Here is a 17,516-nt window from a genome sequence, read left to right as displayed (position 1 = left end):
GGTGTATATATAGACACCTACCTAGATTGACTACGTAAACAAGTGCTATAGCTCCCATCTGAATACTGTACTTGTCTGACCATTGCGTTGGGAGTAGTGGGGTGATTAAGTAGTGTGTACCGCAGAGTACCTACTAGTGTCGGTCTCTGCGCAGGTGCACAGGCGTGGTACCCTGCGCTACATCCTTCAGGCTGTTAAGGACAACAAGCAAGACCACAGCTTATTAAGAGCTCCATGAAACGAAACAACTCATCAGGACTATGTGCGATGGAATAGCATGCTTTTCTTCTTCTTTCACTTGTCGCTTTTTGTGCCACACTCTTGTCTAAAGATCTTGTTATTATTTCAGCGCCCGACAACCGTTAGTCTCTGTACGAGTACCTAGACCTTTGTCTTTGAATAACTTCCAGCTGGCAGCCATTTTGCCTAACATGCTCACTTTCACCTCGGATCCCCTCTACTGGTGGTGAATCGCGACTGTACGTTTGAGTTACTGATTTTTCCGTTGGTCAACACGCCCGAACTGTGTTGCTTGAAGCCACCGCCCTCCCCTCCTTTTGGTACATCGTTGCCGCAAAGATGTCCGATCCAACCGCATCAACGGCCTCTGAGGCCATAGAGGCGAGCCAGTTTACACTACAGGTCCTATCTCCCTCGCTCAACGTACCTCAGCCTCTGTTCCTAGAACTTCCCGTTACAACAACAATAAAGCAATTAAGGGAGCGGATACGAAGTTCTATTGCCACCAAGCCACCAGATAATGCCCAGCGACTCATTCATCGAGGGAGACTCCTAACACGGGATTCTGAGACCATGCTGGAGCTATTTGGCGAGGAACAGGTAGGTCCGATACCTCTTTTCTAGAGAGATGCAAATAATAACATGTTCGTTATCTAGCTTCGGTCAGCGGGCCACCAAACTCTGCATCTCGTCTTACGCGATCTTTCTGAGACTCAGTCGAGTTCGACTCCGTCACTATCCAATAACCAATCTACGAACTCACGCTCTCAAACCCCAGGGCACCAACATCCCCAACCACATCATGGGCAGCCACATGTGAGGATGGGCTTCGGTGGCTCTCCGCATCCCAACCTTGCCTTCGGTTTCGCTCATCCGCCGAATCAGACTGGCCCTCAGCTCCCTCCTAGCAGGTCAACACAGCAGCTTCTACAAACCCAATTTGAAACGATGGCTCGTTTAGGACATTCAAGTCAGAACCAGACCCCAGCGCCGAGCTCAATGGGTCACCATACCACCCAACATTGGGGAAGCCCGGGCTCTTTGACACCGGGCAGAACAGGCTCACCGTTTCAGCCGGCGGCCACTCGTACTGTCGTTAGAGAAGGTATTGGCCCGGATGGACAGCGATGGCGGGTTACTGTCAACGAGCCGATCGTCACAACGTCACAGAGAACCGGGCGAGCTAGTTCTCCTCTTGCCTCAGTTCGGGTACCTACTCCCATCAGTGCTCAGGTTCGATCGGTACCCAGCGCTGGACCAGCTGGCGGCTATGACGCTCAGAACATTCTTCGTGCAGCAGATGCAGGACCTGCAACGCGTGCTATGGCTGACGCCATGCGAAGAAATGCGAGTAGTTCTTCGTTAACGAGTCTAGCTAGTCACCATGCTCAGCAACCCATTCCCCCCGGGGTTACCACACCCCTTATTCCATCACGCGCTGGGAGTGCACCCGGCACCCCTGATCCCCTACGAGCAAGCGGTCGTTCTTCTAATGGTTCACTTGGAATTCAAGGCATTCAAACTACCTCACCTGAAGTGTTCATTCTCTCCTCTCCCAGTGGCCCTCGCGCAATTTTGGTCAACGGCAACTTAGGGACATATTATAGCCCCCTACTCCGTCCTATGGGTCCTCCTCTCCCCCCGATGGCATTCAGCAGCGCCCCCGGATTAATAGCGCAAGCTCGGCACGTCGCCCTTCCACAGATCATTCAACGCTCTCCATTTGTTAGTGGGAATCAACCGGTTGCTCAAGCCAACCTTCCACAAGCCGCCCAACAACCTCAAGTACAGCCACCGCATGAATTGCAAGTGCCAGGCCCAATCCGAGCTCAATTCGGTCATGGAATGGATAACCCTCAGATTCAAGCTATCAGACTAGCCCAGGTGTGGCCACACTTATGGATGATAATTCGCCTTGCTGTTTTTATTTGGTGGTTTACATCGCCAACGTCTAGTTGGTCACGATGGTTCACAGTCATTTCGCTTGCCATCTTTATGTTTGTTGTAAATACTGGAGCTTTGAATGGTTGGGCCGAGCAAATATGGGTTCCCTTACGCCGCCAATTAGAGAACCTAATGCCCCTCGCGGCTGACGCACAGGGCCGCCAGCAGCAACCTCCTGTTGCCGAAGATGCCCAAGGTGGTGATGCAAACGGGGTGAACCCAGCAGGACCAAGAGGCCCAGATCCTGCTGATACGGCAGCCAGGTTAGTCCAGCAACGCCGTGCGAACAACGCCAACTGGCTGTTGAATCAAGCAAGGCGACTAGAGCGTGCTGGTATCCTCTTCATCGCTAGTCTCGCCCCGGGTTTGGCTGAAAGACATATTGCCCAAGTAGAGGCAGAGGCTCGCGCAGAAAGGCAACGACAACGAGAAGCCCAAGCAGCCGCGGCAGCTTCAGCCCAAGCAGAACCAGATGGCACCAATGATAACGCCACCGCTGCAAATCCCGAAGTCCGTGGGTCTCCTCATGGTGATCACCCAGAACACGAAACAGGACTGCCGAACAGTGTAACTGAGCAAAACGCAGATACTCCTACACAAGAAGACACGTGAAAAAGGACGATACCCAGGTGTGTATAGAAACGTGGCGTCATAACGGAAATTTTACAGCCATGACTTCAATGGCAAGGATTATACTCAAAGATAGCATGTAAATGATGAACAAGATCGTAGTGACAGAGCGCTACATGTAAGCTTGTAATGATAAGAGTCGCTTGGCGTGGCTTGGGCAAACAGGATCCTGACCTACTGTTTTGTGAGTAAAGATAACCAACCTTTTGAGTGCGGTAATTTGCAAATTTTGTGACTGGTTTTTATGGGAGTTATGGAGGAACATAGCATAGCTACACAGCGTAACAAATGAGAATTTGATAGACAACGATGAAGAGCAAACCAGAGTGTCTATCTAATCTGTGAGTTGAGAGAACTGAACGGTGTTTTGCCTTCAAACAACGAGGAAAGAAAACCAACCAATCTTTCTGAGGAGGATGGTGTTGTGGATTACTACGGTGACTTGATATCTAAGAGCTTAGAAGGTTGCAGGTGAAGCAATTGCTATTCACACCAATAGTGCCCTTTAATCTAAATGATAAACAACTATATAGGCCAACAAGAAGATTGAAAAGGAAGAAAGAAAGTCTATTTTTGAGAAAGAGAAAAAAAAGAAAAAGAAAAAGAGACGGACACCATCAGTTGTTGGTTGGCGATACCAGGAATCGAACCTGGGTCTATTCGGCCACAACGAATTGTACTAACCACTATACTATATCACCTGACAGGTCACCTGATTTGCAGGCACTTGATTGATAGTAGACTTTCTATAACTTTATATACAAGCCATATATCACATGTAATTCATGAGTTTTACCACCCCCACACACTCTCAATTTGTTCATTATACTTGATGATGATCACCTACCTATCTATTAAACATCTACTCGAGAGTATTTAGACTCAATCAAGCTTGTCATTGTTATTCTTCTTAGGATAATCCAGTCGTACAGATTGGTTCGTGATCGGATGTAGGGATACAGGTATGAACGTACGCTCAAGTCTCAACCCATAAAGAGTGGTCCATCTTGGAATTCCTTTCCTTTTTTCCTTCTGGTTTACGGTGCGGATATGTTCCCCCATATTCTAGCAGTGCGTCCAATAACCCTCTAGATACATTTGCGTGCCACAGTGCCACTGAGGGATATGCAAGCGCGTTGTCATCTGTATATACAACAAGTATCACTATCCGTGTAGCCGTAGTACGGTAGTTCTGCAGAAGTCCTACACTTTATGAGCCGATTTAGATCAATCACCAGGGGGGGCTACATGTAGGGAAGCAAGCTGTCCTAGCGCCGAAGGAGAGAAGAAAAACGAGGTTCGCCATGCAAAAGAGCATCGCGTGTAAGATGGCGGACTACAGTAGCTAGGTAGACAGCCATGGCGACGTACCCACAGCCCAAGGATACTACATGACTGGGTAATTCTAGTTGCAGATGGTCAATACTGGAGATATTGGAATACGATGCATAGCCTTTCTCGGGCCGTAGAGAACATGTAGGTATCAGTATGTACTATCTGATAATCTACCTATGATGATACAGATCTGGATATGTTTCCCTGGGAGAACAGCTGACCAATAAACAACTTTGCTATCTCTTATTATAGCACCGCCAATTATAGTAATAGTTTACGTATGGTTTCTCTCTTCGAGTAGGTAATGTGCTGCATCTACATACTTACCTACATATGCGCACAGCACAAGCAAGGGTATGTAGGTAGATCTGGGGGCCGGGTAGACTTATGGAACAGGCAAAGAGCGACAGGTGGTTGAATCGCATACGCATGTGCCTCATACGCGTCTTGGACGGCATCGTAGCACTCAATCATTCAACCAAAGACAAGCACGACTTGGGAGACACAGGCAAGTGATTTGGGCCTACTGTACCTCCCCCATGATGCCGTATTTCATAACCATCCAGGCAAGCTTGGGAATCTGCCTTGTTGTTTCAACTCATCATTTCAGGAACACGTAAGTGCTTACCTACATATGCAAGTATGGCCGAGGCGATTCGGACCTGCCGCTGCCGTGTTGGGTCCAGCGTCCCGGATGCCAATGCTCTGCTACGCTTGGCATCCAGGCCGGTTTTCCGAGGTGTAATGTACCTGATTAAGTACATTACACTCGCTCACTGACATTGTGACTGATGCACGGTTGTGCAGTAGGTATGCTACTGTAAGGCGACGACCCGGCATTTAACCCATTGTCTCGTTCTACATACACATTGTCATCACACAATATGAAGTTCTTGAAAAAGGATGAGCGGGTTCTGGCCACATCTAAAGCATCTGTCAGCTAGGGATAGATAGGTACTTACTTAAGTAGGTACCTAGTGTAAGTACTTATCTGGGGATGATGTACATGGGCAGTTTCTAGTTCACGGTACCTACGCACGTCATTGCCTAGTAGCAGCAGACTAGTAGGTATCCATTTGTACCTACATTCTCCTACTTACCTATTTACATGTATGTATATTCACGCTCTGCACGCACTTATCCTACTTGTACATATCAGCTTTTAGGGGCTAGAGCTCTAAATAATTGTACGTGTGGGCATGAAGATGTAAATAGATGTATGTCTCGAGCTGCGAGACCAAGCAGCAGGTGGGGAATACAGTAGCACTCGCCCTGCAATGCACCCCTACAACTTTCATTACTTGTACCCCTACTACGTATGTAGGTAAGGTACTGCATCCAGCTCACGGCTGTCGCCTGTCGCCTGTCGCCTACTTCGTATGTAGGTATGTATGAATAAATACATACCTAAGATAGGTACATATTTAGCGCGCTACCACGCTACCTAGTGTACCAAGGTTAGCTCTCATGTAGGTATACTTAAGTATATACAGGCACTGGTGTGAGGGGTTCTGTACATGCTCAAGGTAGTAGGTACCTACAGGAGCAGTGTATCACCAAGAGAAACGCTGATCAATGATTTGGAAACAATAAGTAGCTATCTAACCACCGAGACAAATTATCAACATCTATCTGTCTTCGTATCTCGACTCAGAGTCTGCTTCAAGCCATACCCGTATCTTCTACACATACTTATACACTCTCCTTCTACACTTTAGATCTTCAAGCGCAAGCCCATCCCTCTGCATTCATCGCGATACAACGGGACCAACAACTCACTCGAGACCAGCATTTATTATTAGAATTGAGGCCGCCCGCCCACGTGCTAACTTGCCCAAGTCCTGTCCATCCATCTGTTTCTGCGACTCGTACCTGGTCTTGGACCCCCACTCATTCAAGCCAGATAGTCAGGGAGCTAGTGTGCGAGAGTATTAATTCAATTGGCACGCTTCTGGGTGTTGTTGGTGATAAGTGCACATCTGGTCATCTTGAAGAGCAACGACGCCAACGTCTCACTATACTTTGTAATCCTGTATATATAGGCGAAACGAGGAAAGACGATAAAGAGAGGAGAGGGTGCTAAGAATCCATCCCTCTGGCTGCTACTGCCGCCATTGGTCCTCTTCTTCCTCGTGCATGCACGGACATGAGTAGCGACGGCAGTGCCGCCGTCAACACGGTGGGATCGCTGCTAGCCGTCATCGCAAACGCTATTCAGGATGCTTTGCGCGTCCTCATGTTCGCCGACAAGCGGGCATGGGGGCCGCCTGAGTTCGAGCAGTTGCGTCTGCTCGAGGAGGTGCTCGATGAGGCGAAACGGGACTTCCAAGAGCTCCCCGCGCTCGTAAATGGGCGTTTCTACTACGAAAACGATCGCAAGGGTATGTTTGCATTGCCTTTATTTCTTCCTCTTAAGAGTGAACTCGGGTGTGTCTGTCGCCCATCACTCACACTAGCTCCCTTAACTCACGCCCGTAGGCAGACAGCACCTAGACACTTATGAACAGAAAACAGGGAAGCACTCCCTCAGTCAAGCGACTGTCCATACCACGCTCCTCTCGTGGTATCCATCTCAGTTCTTTCGACATTTGCTACATGTTGCAAGACAATTCTCGCTCATTCTAAGCTTCATAACTGACAATGGATCACAGAGGACAGTCTCGATGAGTTACAGGAATTGTACACGCGCTTTCAAGAGCACTCTCAGAATCTGAAGTCCTGGGTACGGGCTGGTGGGCCTATAGAACCGGAATGGTCAACAGAGACACGTTGGCTGAGACGAGAGCTGCACCGTACTCAATGCCGTGCGGTACGGCGTATTCACGATGACCTCGAAAGCTCGTCCTCACGGCCGCGGTGCCTGGGCGCCTTAATTGTGGGGCGCAGTCAGCAACGACAAGCGTCCCAAACTCCTACTGATCAAACTGACACTTCCACGCCGAGGCAACAAAGACAGCAACGGCCGCAAATGAGAGTTCCAACAAGGATAGCAACATCGGCGACATATCCGGACTCAATAGCCAGCGGCGAGATCGCAGCCTGCAACTCAACAGGCACATTCCAGCGCCTGGGACCCGGGAATCAGGATATCGCTTTCGTCTGTGACTTCTGTGATGGATTCCTAGTATGGGAGAACCTGCGCTCAATGCCAAGCACAAGGCAGCACCCAGTGACCTCATCTGCCAGCTTAGTCGAACACTGGGCTGCGACAGGGTTCACGCACCCTCGCTCGCACCTACATTCTAATAAATATCCTTCTGCCTTTGGACAAGACTCCGATGTTGAGCTCCAAGAGGGGAGAAGTAATCCAAACTTCCTGGCCACGACAACAGGTCAAACAACAACAAGGGAGCTAAGATTAGTGACCGAGATGGAGATGGAGATGAAAGGAGAAGAGAAGACCGTCATCTTCCCGCCCGTCGCCATCGCGAACCATCTTCCACCCGACCTTGGCGAGTGGCAGGCCTCCCTTCTCTGCCCTCTCTGTGACGAATACTACTATGAGGAACAGGGTGACGATGACATGGATCGTATGCGGTATACACAAGATGAACGCGGATTCGAGTCCGTTGCCACGCTGCAAGAGCATCTTGAATGGACCCACGGCAACCTCCTAGGGAACGTTGCACCCAAGACTTCGAGCTGCGGGATCATGTAGGCGCCCCCCCCTTCCCGCTCATTGTGTATGGGATAAACCCTGCCGTGAAAATGCATGGCTTATGATGTGATAACGATCTTTGACGACATGATTCCCTCATTTACTCACCAAAAAACAAGACTGGATGAGGGAAGAAGAAAAAGAAAGAGGGAGAGAGAGAAAGAGAGAGACATTCTTCTGATTAGTTGTTTGGAACGGTTCTCTCCCCTCTCTCTCTGTCTAGGTTTAACCTTGTACATATTAATCTTAGCCTGACGATTGGGAGATATAGGCAGCAAGGCGTTTTGGTCGGGTCAAGGTGCCTGAAGAAGGAAATCAAAATCCGCGAATGCGAATATTTTTGCGCGCGCGACTCTCGTATAATATGCATACACATGTGCATGCATCTGTATCACTAATATGGTAGACTACGCTTACTCACTTATCACCAAGTCTTTACCCTTGGATGGCTAACGTACGCATGCATACGCACACACACAAATATATACATGTATTAACTAGATAGTTCGACAGTTTGGTCAATCGTATCTAGCGTGATCTTATCAGTTCAGACAATTCTGTTGTCCCTTTTCCCCGATCAGCTCGAGATGTTTGTTATTATATCCTTCTGTCACTCCCACGGCCTCTCCCGTGCGATTTAGAAGAATCGGAACCAGATAAATAACAATACGATTATCCCAAAAACACCTATAGGCGCATACTGCTTGAGGAGCAGATCCCAATTGATCTTGACGGCGGCCTTACGGTACTTCTTGCTATCGTCCCTCAGCCTCGAGCTCATCTCGCCCATGCGCTCGAGGGAATCCCCTCGGTACAGCAGGTCTTCGATGTTCTTGGTCATGACCTTGGTGACGTCGCGCAGCTCGTCGTTGAGCTTGTCGAGGTTCTGCGTGGCGCGCGTGTCGGCGTACGTGGCTTTGGTGCGGCTGATGAAGGTGTCGAACTCCATGAAGGCGTACGGCCGCAGCGACGGGCTGTGCAGCTGCTGGGGCGAGTACGAGTTGGAGAACTCGGCGGACAGGTCCGAGAGGTAGGTAAAGGCTAGCTTCCGCGGGTACGAACGGTCGCAGATGCAGAGGAATAGAATCTCATTGGCGATGAGGTAACTGCGAGAAGAGCACAGCGTGTCAGTGGTACTTTAGTCTTTGCGACAGCGGACGAGAGAGTAAGCTGGTTCGTTTTCTTGGTGGCTGCCCGTACTGTAATGTGTAGTTCCCGCTTTCGATGCTGGCTTGCGGCTCTGAGTTTCGGTTCAGCCTCCGCAGGATCAGCTTGATCTGCGACTTGACTTCGGCCAGGGAGGACTCGCTCTGCTCATCGTCGACAGATGCGCAGAGCATCAGACCTGGTCCGAAACGTGTTAGCTTGGCCGTTGCGTGTGCTCTGTCCACGGAGGGAGCACAGGGGACACACCGTCGCCCACGCGGGCTATCTGTGTCGATCTTATCATTTCTGCGTCTTGTGTACTCTCAAACTAGGACAGACCACCAAAGTGTCTGCTCCGGCCACCTATGGCTGGTGGATCGAGTATTTGGACTGTCGAGGGGCTCAAGAGCGAAGACGGAGCGCAGCGGCCTACGTGTCTTCAAGTCCAGGATATGCAGCTGGGAGGACGATGACGTCGGTGCGTGTGACGTAGCTAGGTTCTCGTGTGGCTCTGAATTGCCTTTCGCTATTTGGAGGTGGGATTGCCTTCAGTATCGGAATATGTGTTCTCGAAAAAGGGTGCTATTTAGGCTGCGGCGGGTGTTAATTTGTCTGGGGTCGTTGGTTCAAAGGAGAGCACATTCTACTGCCTACTACCTTGCTAAGTAAGTAATCTTAGATATACCTAATGGTTCATATCTGGGCTCTTTATCTGTCCGCTTTAGTCTACATACTTAGGTACCATGTACATACCTACCGTAGCAGAAGTTGTAGTTTACTTAGGTAGCTCTCACTCAGTACATGCATGAGACTTCTGGTATACTCTACTTGACAGTGCTCCGAAAGCATTGTATCTGGTCTGGGCCCCTGCAGCTCTAGCGCGGGCTACAGTGGTTGCCCTTTCGGGACGTCATGGTACCTGCACCGTTCTCGACCTTCTCGACCGTTTTTGTCTCTGGTTCCTGTTTATCTAGGTAGAGAATACTTACGTCTAGCTCCTTCTCTCTTACGTTGCAACATCTATCTTTCTATATGATCTTAATTGAGTCATCATATGTTATTAATATCGTTGCTTTTGGGTTAAATGACGTGATAACACCAGTAGGTTTGCTGACCAATGTGTATTGTCCTGTCAAACAACCTTTCCCAACATGCCTCCGCCTGGGCTTTAGCCTTGGCCCCCAGCCTTAGCCTCAGCCTCAACTTCCTTATCACTGTTCACCATTGGCCTTTCTCCCTTCTCACTTACAACTCTTATGCCCCGGCTTCATTTTGGTCATGAACGAGGAGAGTCTTTGTCGTCAACATCTTTGGCTACCCCATCACACCATAATACCGTTCCCAATTAATATTACTCACCCACACATCGAGCATCCCACCCAAGAAGGCTCCTTCCAAGCCTCACTGAAGCTGACAGCTGCTCGTCGGCAAATACCACACCCAAGCCCATAATGGAATCAAATCGTATTCGTAACAGAAGCATCACTTCAGCAAATGCTAGGTTATCTGATGAACGCGACACGCCCGCCAAGGCTCAAGACGCTGAACAGCCAACATCAGACAAGGAAGTTGTATTAGACGAAATAATTGTATCTCAGTCACCTTCGGTGCAAAGAACTAGTACAGCCGTTTTGCCCAACGATCATGTTGACGAGGGCACCATGGAAGCGTCTACGCCATTAGTGAGGCGATCTAAACGGTTCTCTTCCAGCTCTCAAAGGATTGCCAGTTCTGCGCTATCAGACAAAAGTGTCACCGTGAAGAAACAGGAATCCGGAATCAGCATTAATGGCGATGGCGAATCAGACGAAGTATCACTCTCCTCGGCCTCTAAGAGACGAAGACTTAATCATGAATCCTCGCCACACGTAGCTTCTCGTAAGAGCCGCTCTAAATGGGACAATCCTGATGACATGCTCACAGATCCCAAGTCACCCTTGGTTAATGCCAAGCTACGGGTTAGTCTTCTAGTTCAAATCACAATGGGCATATTTGACCAGAATCTACGGCGTGCTAACTCAATATATAGGAGTTGCTTTGTAGTCCAATGGTGTGGGATATCCTAACAGACGAGGAGAAAGAGCAGATCCTTTCCAAGTTCCCAAATAATTCAATGATCCTCAATCCTGATACTCCTCAAGCTCGGCCTAACGTTAGTGCTCTTCTTAATAACAATAACTTTCGAAACGACGTGACGCAGTATCAGGAGGGACTGGGCAAAGGATATCATGACCCGGACTGGATCCGAGAAGCTCAAGCCGCGCATAGGGCGCGCGTCGCGGGTCTCTACGATGATTTCGTGGCCGCTGACTTTGAGGAGAAATGGGATATGCCGATCCCGGGACGACCACACGATGACACTGGTGTGAATGAAGGCAATAGGCACAGAGCCGTCAGTGCTTCAGACTCTACCATCGTGCCTGAGGACGCGAAAAATAACAATCCGGAGACAAATGACAAGATGGAACTTTAATCAAATATGCTCAGTGCATATCCAATCGAGATCAACGTAAAAGACCGAATTAAGGAAACGGAGCATACTGAGCATGATATAGTTATGTCTACTGCTCAAACGGCCGAAGCTAAGGAGATAAAAGATCAGTCCTTGGATGATAGCGAGAGCAAAGGAAGTGAAACACAGATAGATGCTTCCAGGCTGCTGCAACTGTTCTTAGCTCTGGGCTGATCACAACGTCAGAATTTCAAGACTACCGTGATCACATACTGTGGAGGGAGGCACTGAGAAAGCAGGACGATCGGAAATTGCCAAAATTCGCCAAGACTCAGGCGCCCTACGGTGAATAGAAAACTCCATTACGCGAGAGCCTGAGGAATTCTCGACTATGCACCCGGCTACACAGGTCCTGATAGAGGACCCGGAACACCCTGGCTTCAACGACTAACGAGGTTAATGGATTGCTTATGCGATAGATAATATCACAATAAACGGAGAGCGCGGGGGAATGGTCAACATGGCTTTTTGCTAGAACTCGGATGCATTGAATAGGCTCAATAAGGTACCTGTCTTTGAGGAGAGCAGCGGTAAATCAGATTCATACTGCGATGCACGATCACCTCATTACCAAGTTTCCGGAAGCCTGATTGCTGAAGATGAGATTGAGATAATATAATATGATGAATAAAGATACCCATAGATTTCTTTCTAGTCATACTTAAGTAGTCGATTGCACACTTGGTTCGACTCCCTGTATAGTTTCTCTTTACCGGCGCGCGTCTACCGAGAAAGATCAAAAATACTCCGTCTATGGATTACATTAACTATCATTTTACACGACTTCCCTCGCTGGCTAACCTATCGATCTTTTTTCACATTCAACTCATCTCACATTTCGTACCCCTATCTACATCCACGCAATGTGTACATGCCCTTCTTCCTATTCCTCATCTGACTCGGGTCTATCGCATACAGCAAAAACACAAGGGCGCCTAGAATGCCAGATACGTCTTTCTCTAGAGCCAAGAACAGCATCCATCATTGTCTGGGTATCCGCTCTATCCCTCTGTCTAGTCACTTCCTGTTCCCCGTCCTTCGTCTTTGGCTCGCTCTCAACAGGCTTCTTCCATAGCCGTGTCTCCTCAACAGAGGCTGAGATTTCGAATTCTCCGCGACACAGTGCCGTAGCGCCAATTCGCAGCTCCGTGCTAGACTTGGCGTCAAGTAGAGGCAGGGTCTGCTGCAGAGTGCCGTTCCACGCAAACTTGCGTGTAAAGTCGAGCGCCACGATGACGGGCCTGTTGCAGAGCGACGGCATGACGCGGACAGTGGGATACACAGGCTTATCCATTCTATTCATGATTTGCACTTTTATCTGTACGAACTCATCCACATAGATATTACTCTCTGAGCTTGCAGGTTGCTGTGAGCACGGCTTTTGGACTGAGATATCAATGGCGACTTCATCAATCTTGATGGCCTCAATCATACGCGGCGTTAGGCGTATTCCGCGTAGATGGATGGCACCTTCTCTTATCGGCCCGGCCAACGTCTTCCAAGTGCCAGATATGTTTTCCAGCATCTTCTCTCGATACCAGAAGGCCTCACGATTCCCACGCTCGATCTCCGGTGTGATCTTGCTGCTACTGACAACGAATTGTCGTTGCCGGGCGGGATTGAGAGCGGGTATAGAAGCGTGCGGGTCCTCAATATATATCATTGGAACAGGTACAACAATGCGGTTGGTGTTTCCAGGCAATATGTGTTCTTCTATTGTAGTCTCTTTACCAACTTTGAGTGAGACTTGCATATCGCTAGGCCAAGCATTTCGAAGATCCATTAGTAGTAGGCAATGGCTGTCAGTCCTTGCCAATTCGTTTGTTTCACGTGATCCTACACGATTCCATATCGTTTTTGGGACGTTTGCTTGTATGGGAAGAATATCCACCCTTGAAAGTTCGACACTAGCGTTTACCGTAACTGTTAGATCCAGACAGACCTGGCGAGTAAAGAATTGGTTCTTGATCTCTGATTGAGGTATCCCGAGGTGGGCATAGTCAATTTGTATAGTTCCACTGGTAAGTCCCGGCTTGCCAAGAATTTCGAATTCAAATATAGCTGTCGAGTCTGGTGCGATGTACCGTTTAGAGTCGTCGACCTTACAAAGTCTGAGTGCTTGCTTCTTAGCGAGAAGCCACTCGTACTCATGCAATTCAGCGGCAGTGGCATCTCGATTGGCCAGCGCTGCTTGTAGAGAACCTTGCGTAGAATCCTGGAACGAGAAGAGAAGTAGATCTACTGGCGTTGTAGATATATTATGTAAAGTAACCGAGAAAGTCCGACGTTCTCCCTCGAGTATCATGACCGATGACTGAGGAAGGGATGTAGATTTTATAAGCACAATGGGCTGGGCCGCTATTACACTTAATTCAATATTGTCTGGTTTGAGTGATGATCCTGGCGAAGCCAAAGCGTGGTTCTTCTTGAGTGCGCCTAAACCAATACCCTTGATCTTCAGTTCATGATCAGGAGTCCATGGTTGTGAAAAGATGGGAAATCTTCTCTCTCGACAACCAAGCACTCGCACCATCGCGCCAGTGATCTTCAATGAACCTGCGCTCCGCGGTGTCCCTTGAATCTTCAGTATTTGTGTGCGGTAGGGCCCTATGACTGTGGATATTATTGCAGAATCAAAATCTGCACCTTCGCTGTGTAGCTTTATACTGTCGATCTCTAGGTCAATCTCAAATGGGTTTTGTATAACAACTCTGAAAGTCGCAGGCTCGTCCGCAACAAGGGTTTGCGTGGATGCTGATTTATCTGCCGTTCTGAGAAAGGGATTGTAGATGAAGGGGTTAACGTCCTGTGAAGTGCGCGCTGCTGTCACACCTGGCAGGACATTCTTAGAGTGTGGTATTGGTGGCCTAGTAACTGGCAAAGGGTCGAGTGTGATACCGCGTATTAAGAACTCATCCCAGTACTCAGCAGATAAGTGCGTCAAGCCCATCCTCTGTGACAGACTAGAAGTCTTCAATATATTAGTAGCTAGCCGAATTTGCTCATCTCGTGAAATCATAGGAGCAGCGTTTTCACGGCGCGGGCCTGGCGCGACGCCGCTGCCGGCAGTGCGTAGCAAATCGCTGGAAAATCTAAGCACGCCATTGAAATCAGGGAGGGCCTCAGAAAAGTTAATGCAGGCGCGAAGAATATTGATCTTGACGTTAGGAAATCCGAAGTGCCTTGAAGCTGATTGATGGTTGATTCTCGAGATGACATTCTCATCAAGATCACTAGTTGTAGATGAGGCGTCGGACTCAATATAAGTGTCCTCGAAATTGACGACACCATACGTCTTGCAAAGTAGCCCAAGAAATGCATCGATACCTTGCTCTATGTCGCCTTCGTTAAGATCGAGCGCACCAGCACCCTTCCCATATCCCTTCGTGGCATCCAAAGCAACCAGGCCAGCAGCTGGGTGGATACCTACTTCAGCAGCCCCTCTAGTCCTTGCTTCAACCAGCCCTCCAATCAGTACTGATATTAATTCACGTACCACCAGTGCCTTTTTCCTGTGATATCCCAGAATGCCTAAAAGAGAAGCAATGCCACTTAAAATAATTGAACGATCTGTAGTTGTGAGTAATTCAGGTGCAGATGAAGGGAAAGCTTTAAATAAGAGTGTGTTGATATATCCTCTTGAAGGTATAATAGTAAGGCGAGGGGAGGTACTAAGTATTTTTGGTGGGTATCTGCCAAATATCATAATCTCAAGCGACTCTTTGCCGAGTCTACCCTCACACAAGTGAAGTGCAGTGAGAGCGTTACAAAATCTGATGATAGTTTCTGACATGGGAAATGGAGGAAGCTGTTCCCCAGATATTCTCGAAAATAATCCAGTGATTCGATCTAGTAGATCTGGAATGATAATTTGAAAGTTCCGCATGTGTTTTGGCTGGGTCGGATCTGCCTCTTCGGCGTCCTGAGCTTTAGCCAAGCTACTCGATGACTTCTCGTTGGGTGAGAGACAGACTGTTGGTACTTGAAACTCGTATCCCGCCCAAGCAAGCATAAGAAGAGTAATGAAGATGAGCTCAAGCGCCTTGCCGTGCCAAAGATGGTCATTGATCGACTTCGCAACCGTCGCCCCCTCGGTGAGTTCCTTCAAGGCATCGATCCAGCGCCCAGCTTGAAGATATAAAGACCCTATTATGATGGTGGCCCGTCCCTTGGCCTTGTTCCTCCACTTCTCATTTATTCCGCCCGGTCCAAAGCCTTGGATAGAGACCTTGTCCTGATTCGTTGACTTGGTGTTGTCTTCGATACGATCTGAGCGTGAGCCGTTCTTTTGCTCGGGGCTTGCAACCCCCAAACTAGTTCCATTTGCCGAGATATCATCGAAGGTAGTCGGTGGATTAGAGAGACCGCTCCGGACAGGGGTGGATGGCCTTGCGGAGGGTGTCGAACTGCTAGAGCCTAAAGGAAGCGATTTAAGAGGGGGCATTGACATACGAGCCTGGCTCCTATCCCCAGTTCCACCTGTGGACGACGATCTTGTCATAGTCGAAATTGCAAACTGGGAGTTCCTCCGCGCAGCCGGGTTGGCATCATCTGAAGTCCAGGATGTGGTGCTGTTAAGTCCTGGCCGACTCGGAGCCTGCCCGGGAGAATCGATAGAAGTCATAGCTTCAAATGACTTGGCGAGTGTGTTCATCTCTGCCAGCAAGAGAGATGATATATCGCACATGACCGTCTTCATCGTTGTCCGATTTGAGCGCTCAACTGGAGGGATGGCCGTGATACCTTCTGGTAGGCGTATCGCGTTCTCTGTGGACGGGTCATGGTCGAAAATGAGCACGTGGTGCGTAAGGACTTTAGGGTATGTGTCTCTTAGATCTTCCAATTCTTGATAGAGAGTACGGATATTCTTCTCGATCATGGTAGGCGCATAGCCATTGGCAGATTGCCTCTTGCTGAAGGTGACATCTTTCAACTCTTTCCCATCGGCAATAGCAATGACGGCAAGTGGCTCTCGAAACAAGTCGAAAGGCGAAAGAGCCAGGTGAGAAGGCGGTGGGACGTATGTGATAAGATCATAGAATATTGATCCATCAGGAAAGGCGAGAGGGGAAAACATGTCTGTTCATCGATCATTAGCAATTATTCCGCTTATACGTGGGGAAGTAGGCAGGCACTCACTCCGATTTGGGCGCCCATCGGCGCTGATATCGCGGAGTTGGACAACATGTTCTTCATGAAGCCGCTGGACAAAAGACTGGAAGCGCTCTCGTTTGATCTGGCCGATGGGCAGCACCAAGGCCCGTACCCTCGCCGGGGCGACGGGTAGCAGAGAATCCAGACTCATCCTAACATTGGTCCCCAGGTCGATCTACATAGCACAGCACTCGGCATGCCTGCCACTTGAACGGTCAAGTCGGTCAGGTCGGTCAAGTCAGCGGTCGCCAGTCGTGACGTGCTTCTGGAAGGCGCAAATAGTCGGTCGGTATCGCTTCAGAAGCCGTGCACACGTTGCGCTTGGACTGGGGTGTGCACGTAGAGTCGTTTGGCGAGGAATGCGACAGGAGGTGGATGTGTATTGGACTTCATCAAGGGCTCAGGTGCCATCTCCTGACGCGGTCCACGGCAGCGCCCCAGAATAAGTACATTCCATTCCGAGTTAGTGGATGCAAAGCTCCAGAGGTCCCCTGGATAAGCCCCAACCGGAGTCTTTAGGCACCTAACCTACCGACCTAGGGGTAGCTATCTATAGGTACCTAACCCCTGTAGCAAGTAGGTAAGAGGTACCTAACCAATCAAAAATTCACTCGAGTTACCATGCAGGCAGGATCCATGCTTACAGCTACCTACCTACTATCTAAGCACCAAATAAACTTGAGTGTTGGAACAGCTCTAGACATGAGGTGTCTAATGAAACCAGGGCCGATCCACGAAGTTATCATAAGGTAAAGTTTGAAGTCTCGAAAGATTCCCGGCCCAACAGTGAGAGAGGCCTGAATATTCAAACCCAAAGCCAGCAATTAGACGTGGCGGAATTGATCCATTATAAGCTTTCGTCTATCTGGGTATACACAAGGCTTACTTAGTGATTGT

At 49.0% G+C, this 17,516-nt stretch overlaps 5 protein-coding genes and 1 non-coding gene across 6 annotated transcripts; 3 read left to right on the top strand and 3 right to left on the bottom strand.

Moving 5' to 3' along the window:
• Window positions 1-67: 67 nt before the first annotated feature.
• On the top strand, window positions 68-3,535 carry F5B22DRAFT_589534 (uncharacterized protein). The gene is made up of 2 exons (XM_047973749.1): window positions 68-840; window positions 898-3,535. The coding sequence occupies exons 1-2, from the start codon at window positions 580-582 to the stop codon at window positions 2,794-2,796; spliced, it is 2,160 nt and encodes a 719-aa protein (XP_047834710.1). The 5' UTR covers window positions 68-579; the 3' UTR covers window positions 2,797-3,535.
• Window positions 3,444-3,515, bottom strand: F5B22DRAFT_t29. Its single transcript has one exon. It is a non-coding gene; the product is annotated as a tRNA-His (tRNA).
• Window positions 3,536-6,081: 2,546 nt separating the features above from the next.
• F5B22DRAFT_334905 (uncharacterized protein) lies at window positions 6,082-8,201 on the top strand. Its single transcript, XM_047970841.1, has 2 exons — window positions 6,082-6,530; window positions 6,801-8,201. The coding sequence occupies exons 1-2, from the start codon at window positions 6,296-6,298 to the stop codon at window positions 7,805-7,807; spliced, it is 1,242 nt and encodes a 413-aa protein (XP_047834709.1). The 5' UTR covers window positions 6,082-6,295; the 3' UTR covers window positions 7,808-8,201.
• A 243-nt stretch (window positions 8,202-8,444) lies between these two features.
• On the bottom strand, window positions 8,445-9,257 carry F5B22DRAFT_642363 (transport protein-like protein sec22; the record flags this gene model as incomplete). Its single annotated transcript, XM_047978113.1, has 3 exons — window positions 8,445-8,913; window positions 9,008-9,152; window positions 9,221-9,257. 3 exons carry the CDS (start codon window positions 9,255-9,257, stop codon window positions 8,445-8,447), a joined length of 651 nt encoding a protein of 216 aa, XP_047834708.1.
• A 1,017-nt stretch (window positions 9,258-10,274) lies between these two features.
• Window positions 10,275-11,694, top strand: F5B22DRAFT_334882 (Asx homology domain-containing protein). Its single transcript, XM_047970840.1, has 2 exons — window positions 10,275-10,911; window positions 10,983-11,694. The coding sequence occupies exons 1-2, from the start codon at window positions 10,405-10,407 to the stop codon at window positions 11,424-11,426; spliced, it is 951 nt and encodes a 316-aa protein (XP_047834707.1). The 5' UTR covers window positions 10,275-10,404; the 3' UTR covers window positions 11,427-11,694.
• Window positions 11,695-12,348: 654 nt separating this feature from the next.
• F5B22DRAFT_642361 (hypercellular protein A) lies at window positions 12,349-16,770 on the bottom strand (the record flags this gene model as incomplete). The annotated part of the gene is made up of 2 exons (XM_047978112.1): window positions 12,349-16,544; window positions 16,605-16,770. The coding sequence occupies 2 exons, from the start codon at window positions 16,768-16,770 to the stop codon at window positions 12,349-12,351; spliced, it is 4,362 nt and encodes a 1,453-aa protein (XP_047834706.1).
• Window positions 16,771-17,516: the final 746 nt, after the last annotated feature.

The sequence above is a fragment of the Xylaria bambusicola genome (genome assembly GCF_022495145.1).
Source record: "Xylaria bambusicola strain CBS 139988 unplaced genomic scaffold F5B22scaffold_4, whole genome shotgun sequence".
NCBI classification, from domain to species: Eukaryota; Fungi; Ascomycota; class Sordariomycetes; order Xylariales; family Xylariaceae; genus Xylaria; species Xylaria bambusicola.
The sequence above is the reverse complement of the archived record's forward strand: the minus strand, read 5'-3'. Positions and strand labels throughout refer to the sequence as shown.

Bases quoted from the DNA above. Each gene is read 5' to 3' on its own strand.
- F5B22DRAFT_589534 (XM_047973749.1), top strand. From the start codon at position 580: ATGTCCGATCCAACCGCATCAACGGCCTCTGAGGCCATAGAGGCGAGC. The intron at 841-897 runs GTAGGTCCGATA...TTCGTTATCTAG, and splicing joins AGCTATTTGGCGAGGAACAG to CTTCGGTCAGCGGGCCACCA.
- F5B22DRAFT_334905 (XM_047970841.1), top strand. From the start codon at position 6,296: ATGAGTAGCGACGGCAGTGCCGCCGTCAACACGGTGGGATCGCTGCTA. The intron at 6,531-6,800 runs GTATGTTTGCAT...AATGGATCACAG, and splicing joins CTACGAAAACGATCGCAAGG to AGGACAGTCTCGATGAGTTA.
- F5B22DRAFT_334882 (XM_047970840.1), top strand. From the start codon at position 10,405: ATGGAATCAAATCGTATTCGTAACAGAAGCATCACTTCAGCAAATGCT. The intron at 10,912-10,982 runs GTTAGTCTTCTA...CTCAATATATAG, and splicing joins TGGTTAATGCCAAGCTACGG to GAGTTGCTTTGTAGTCCAAT.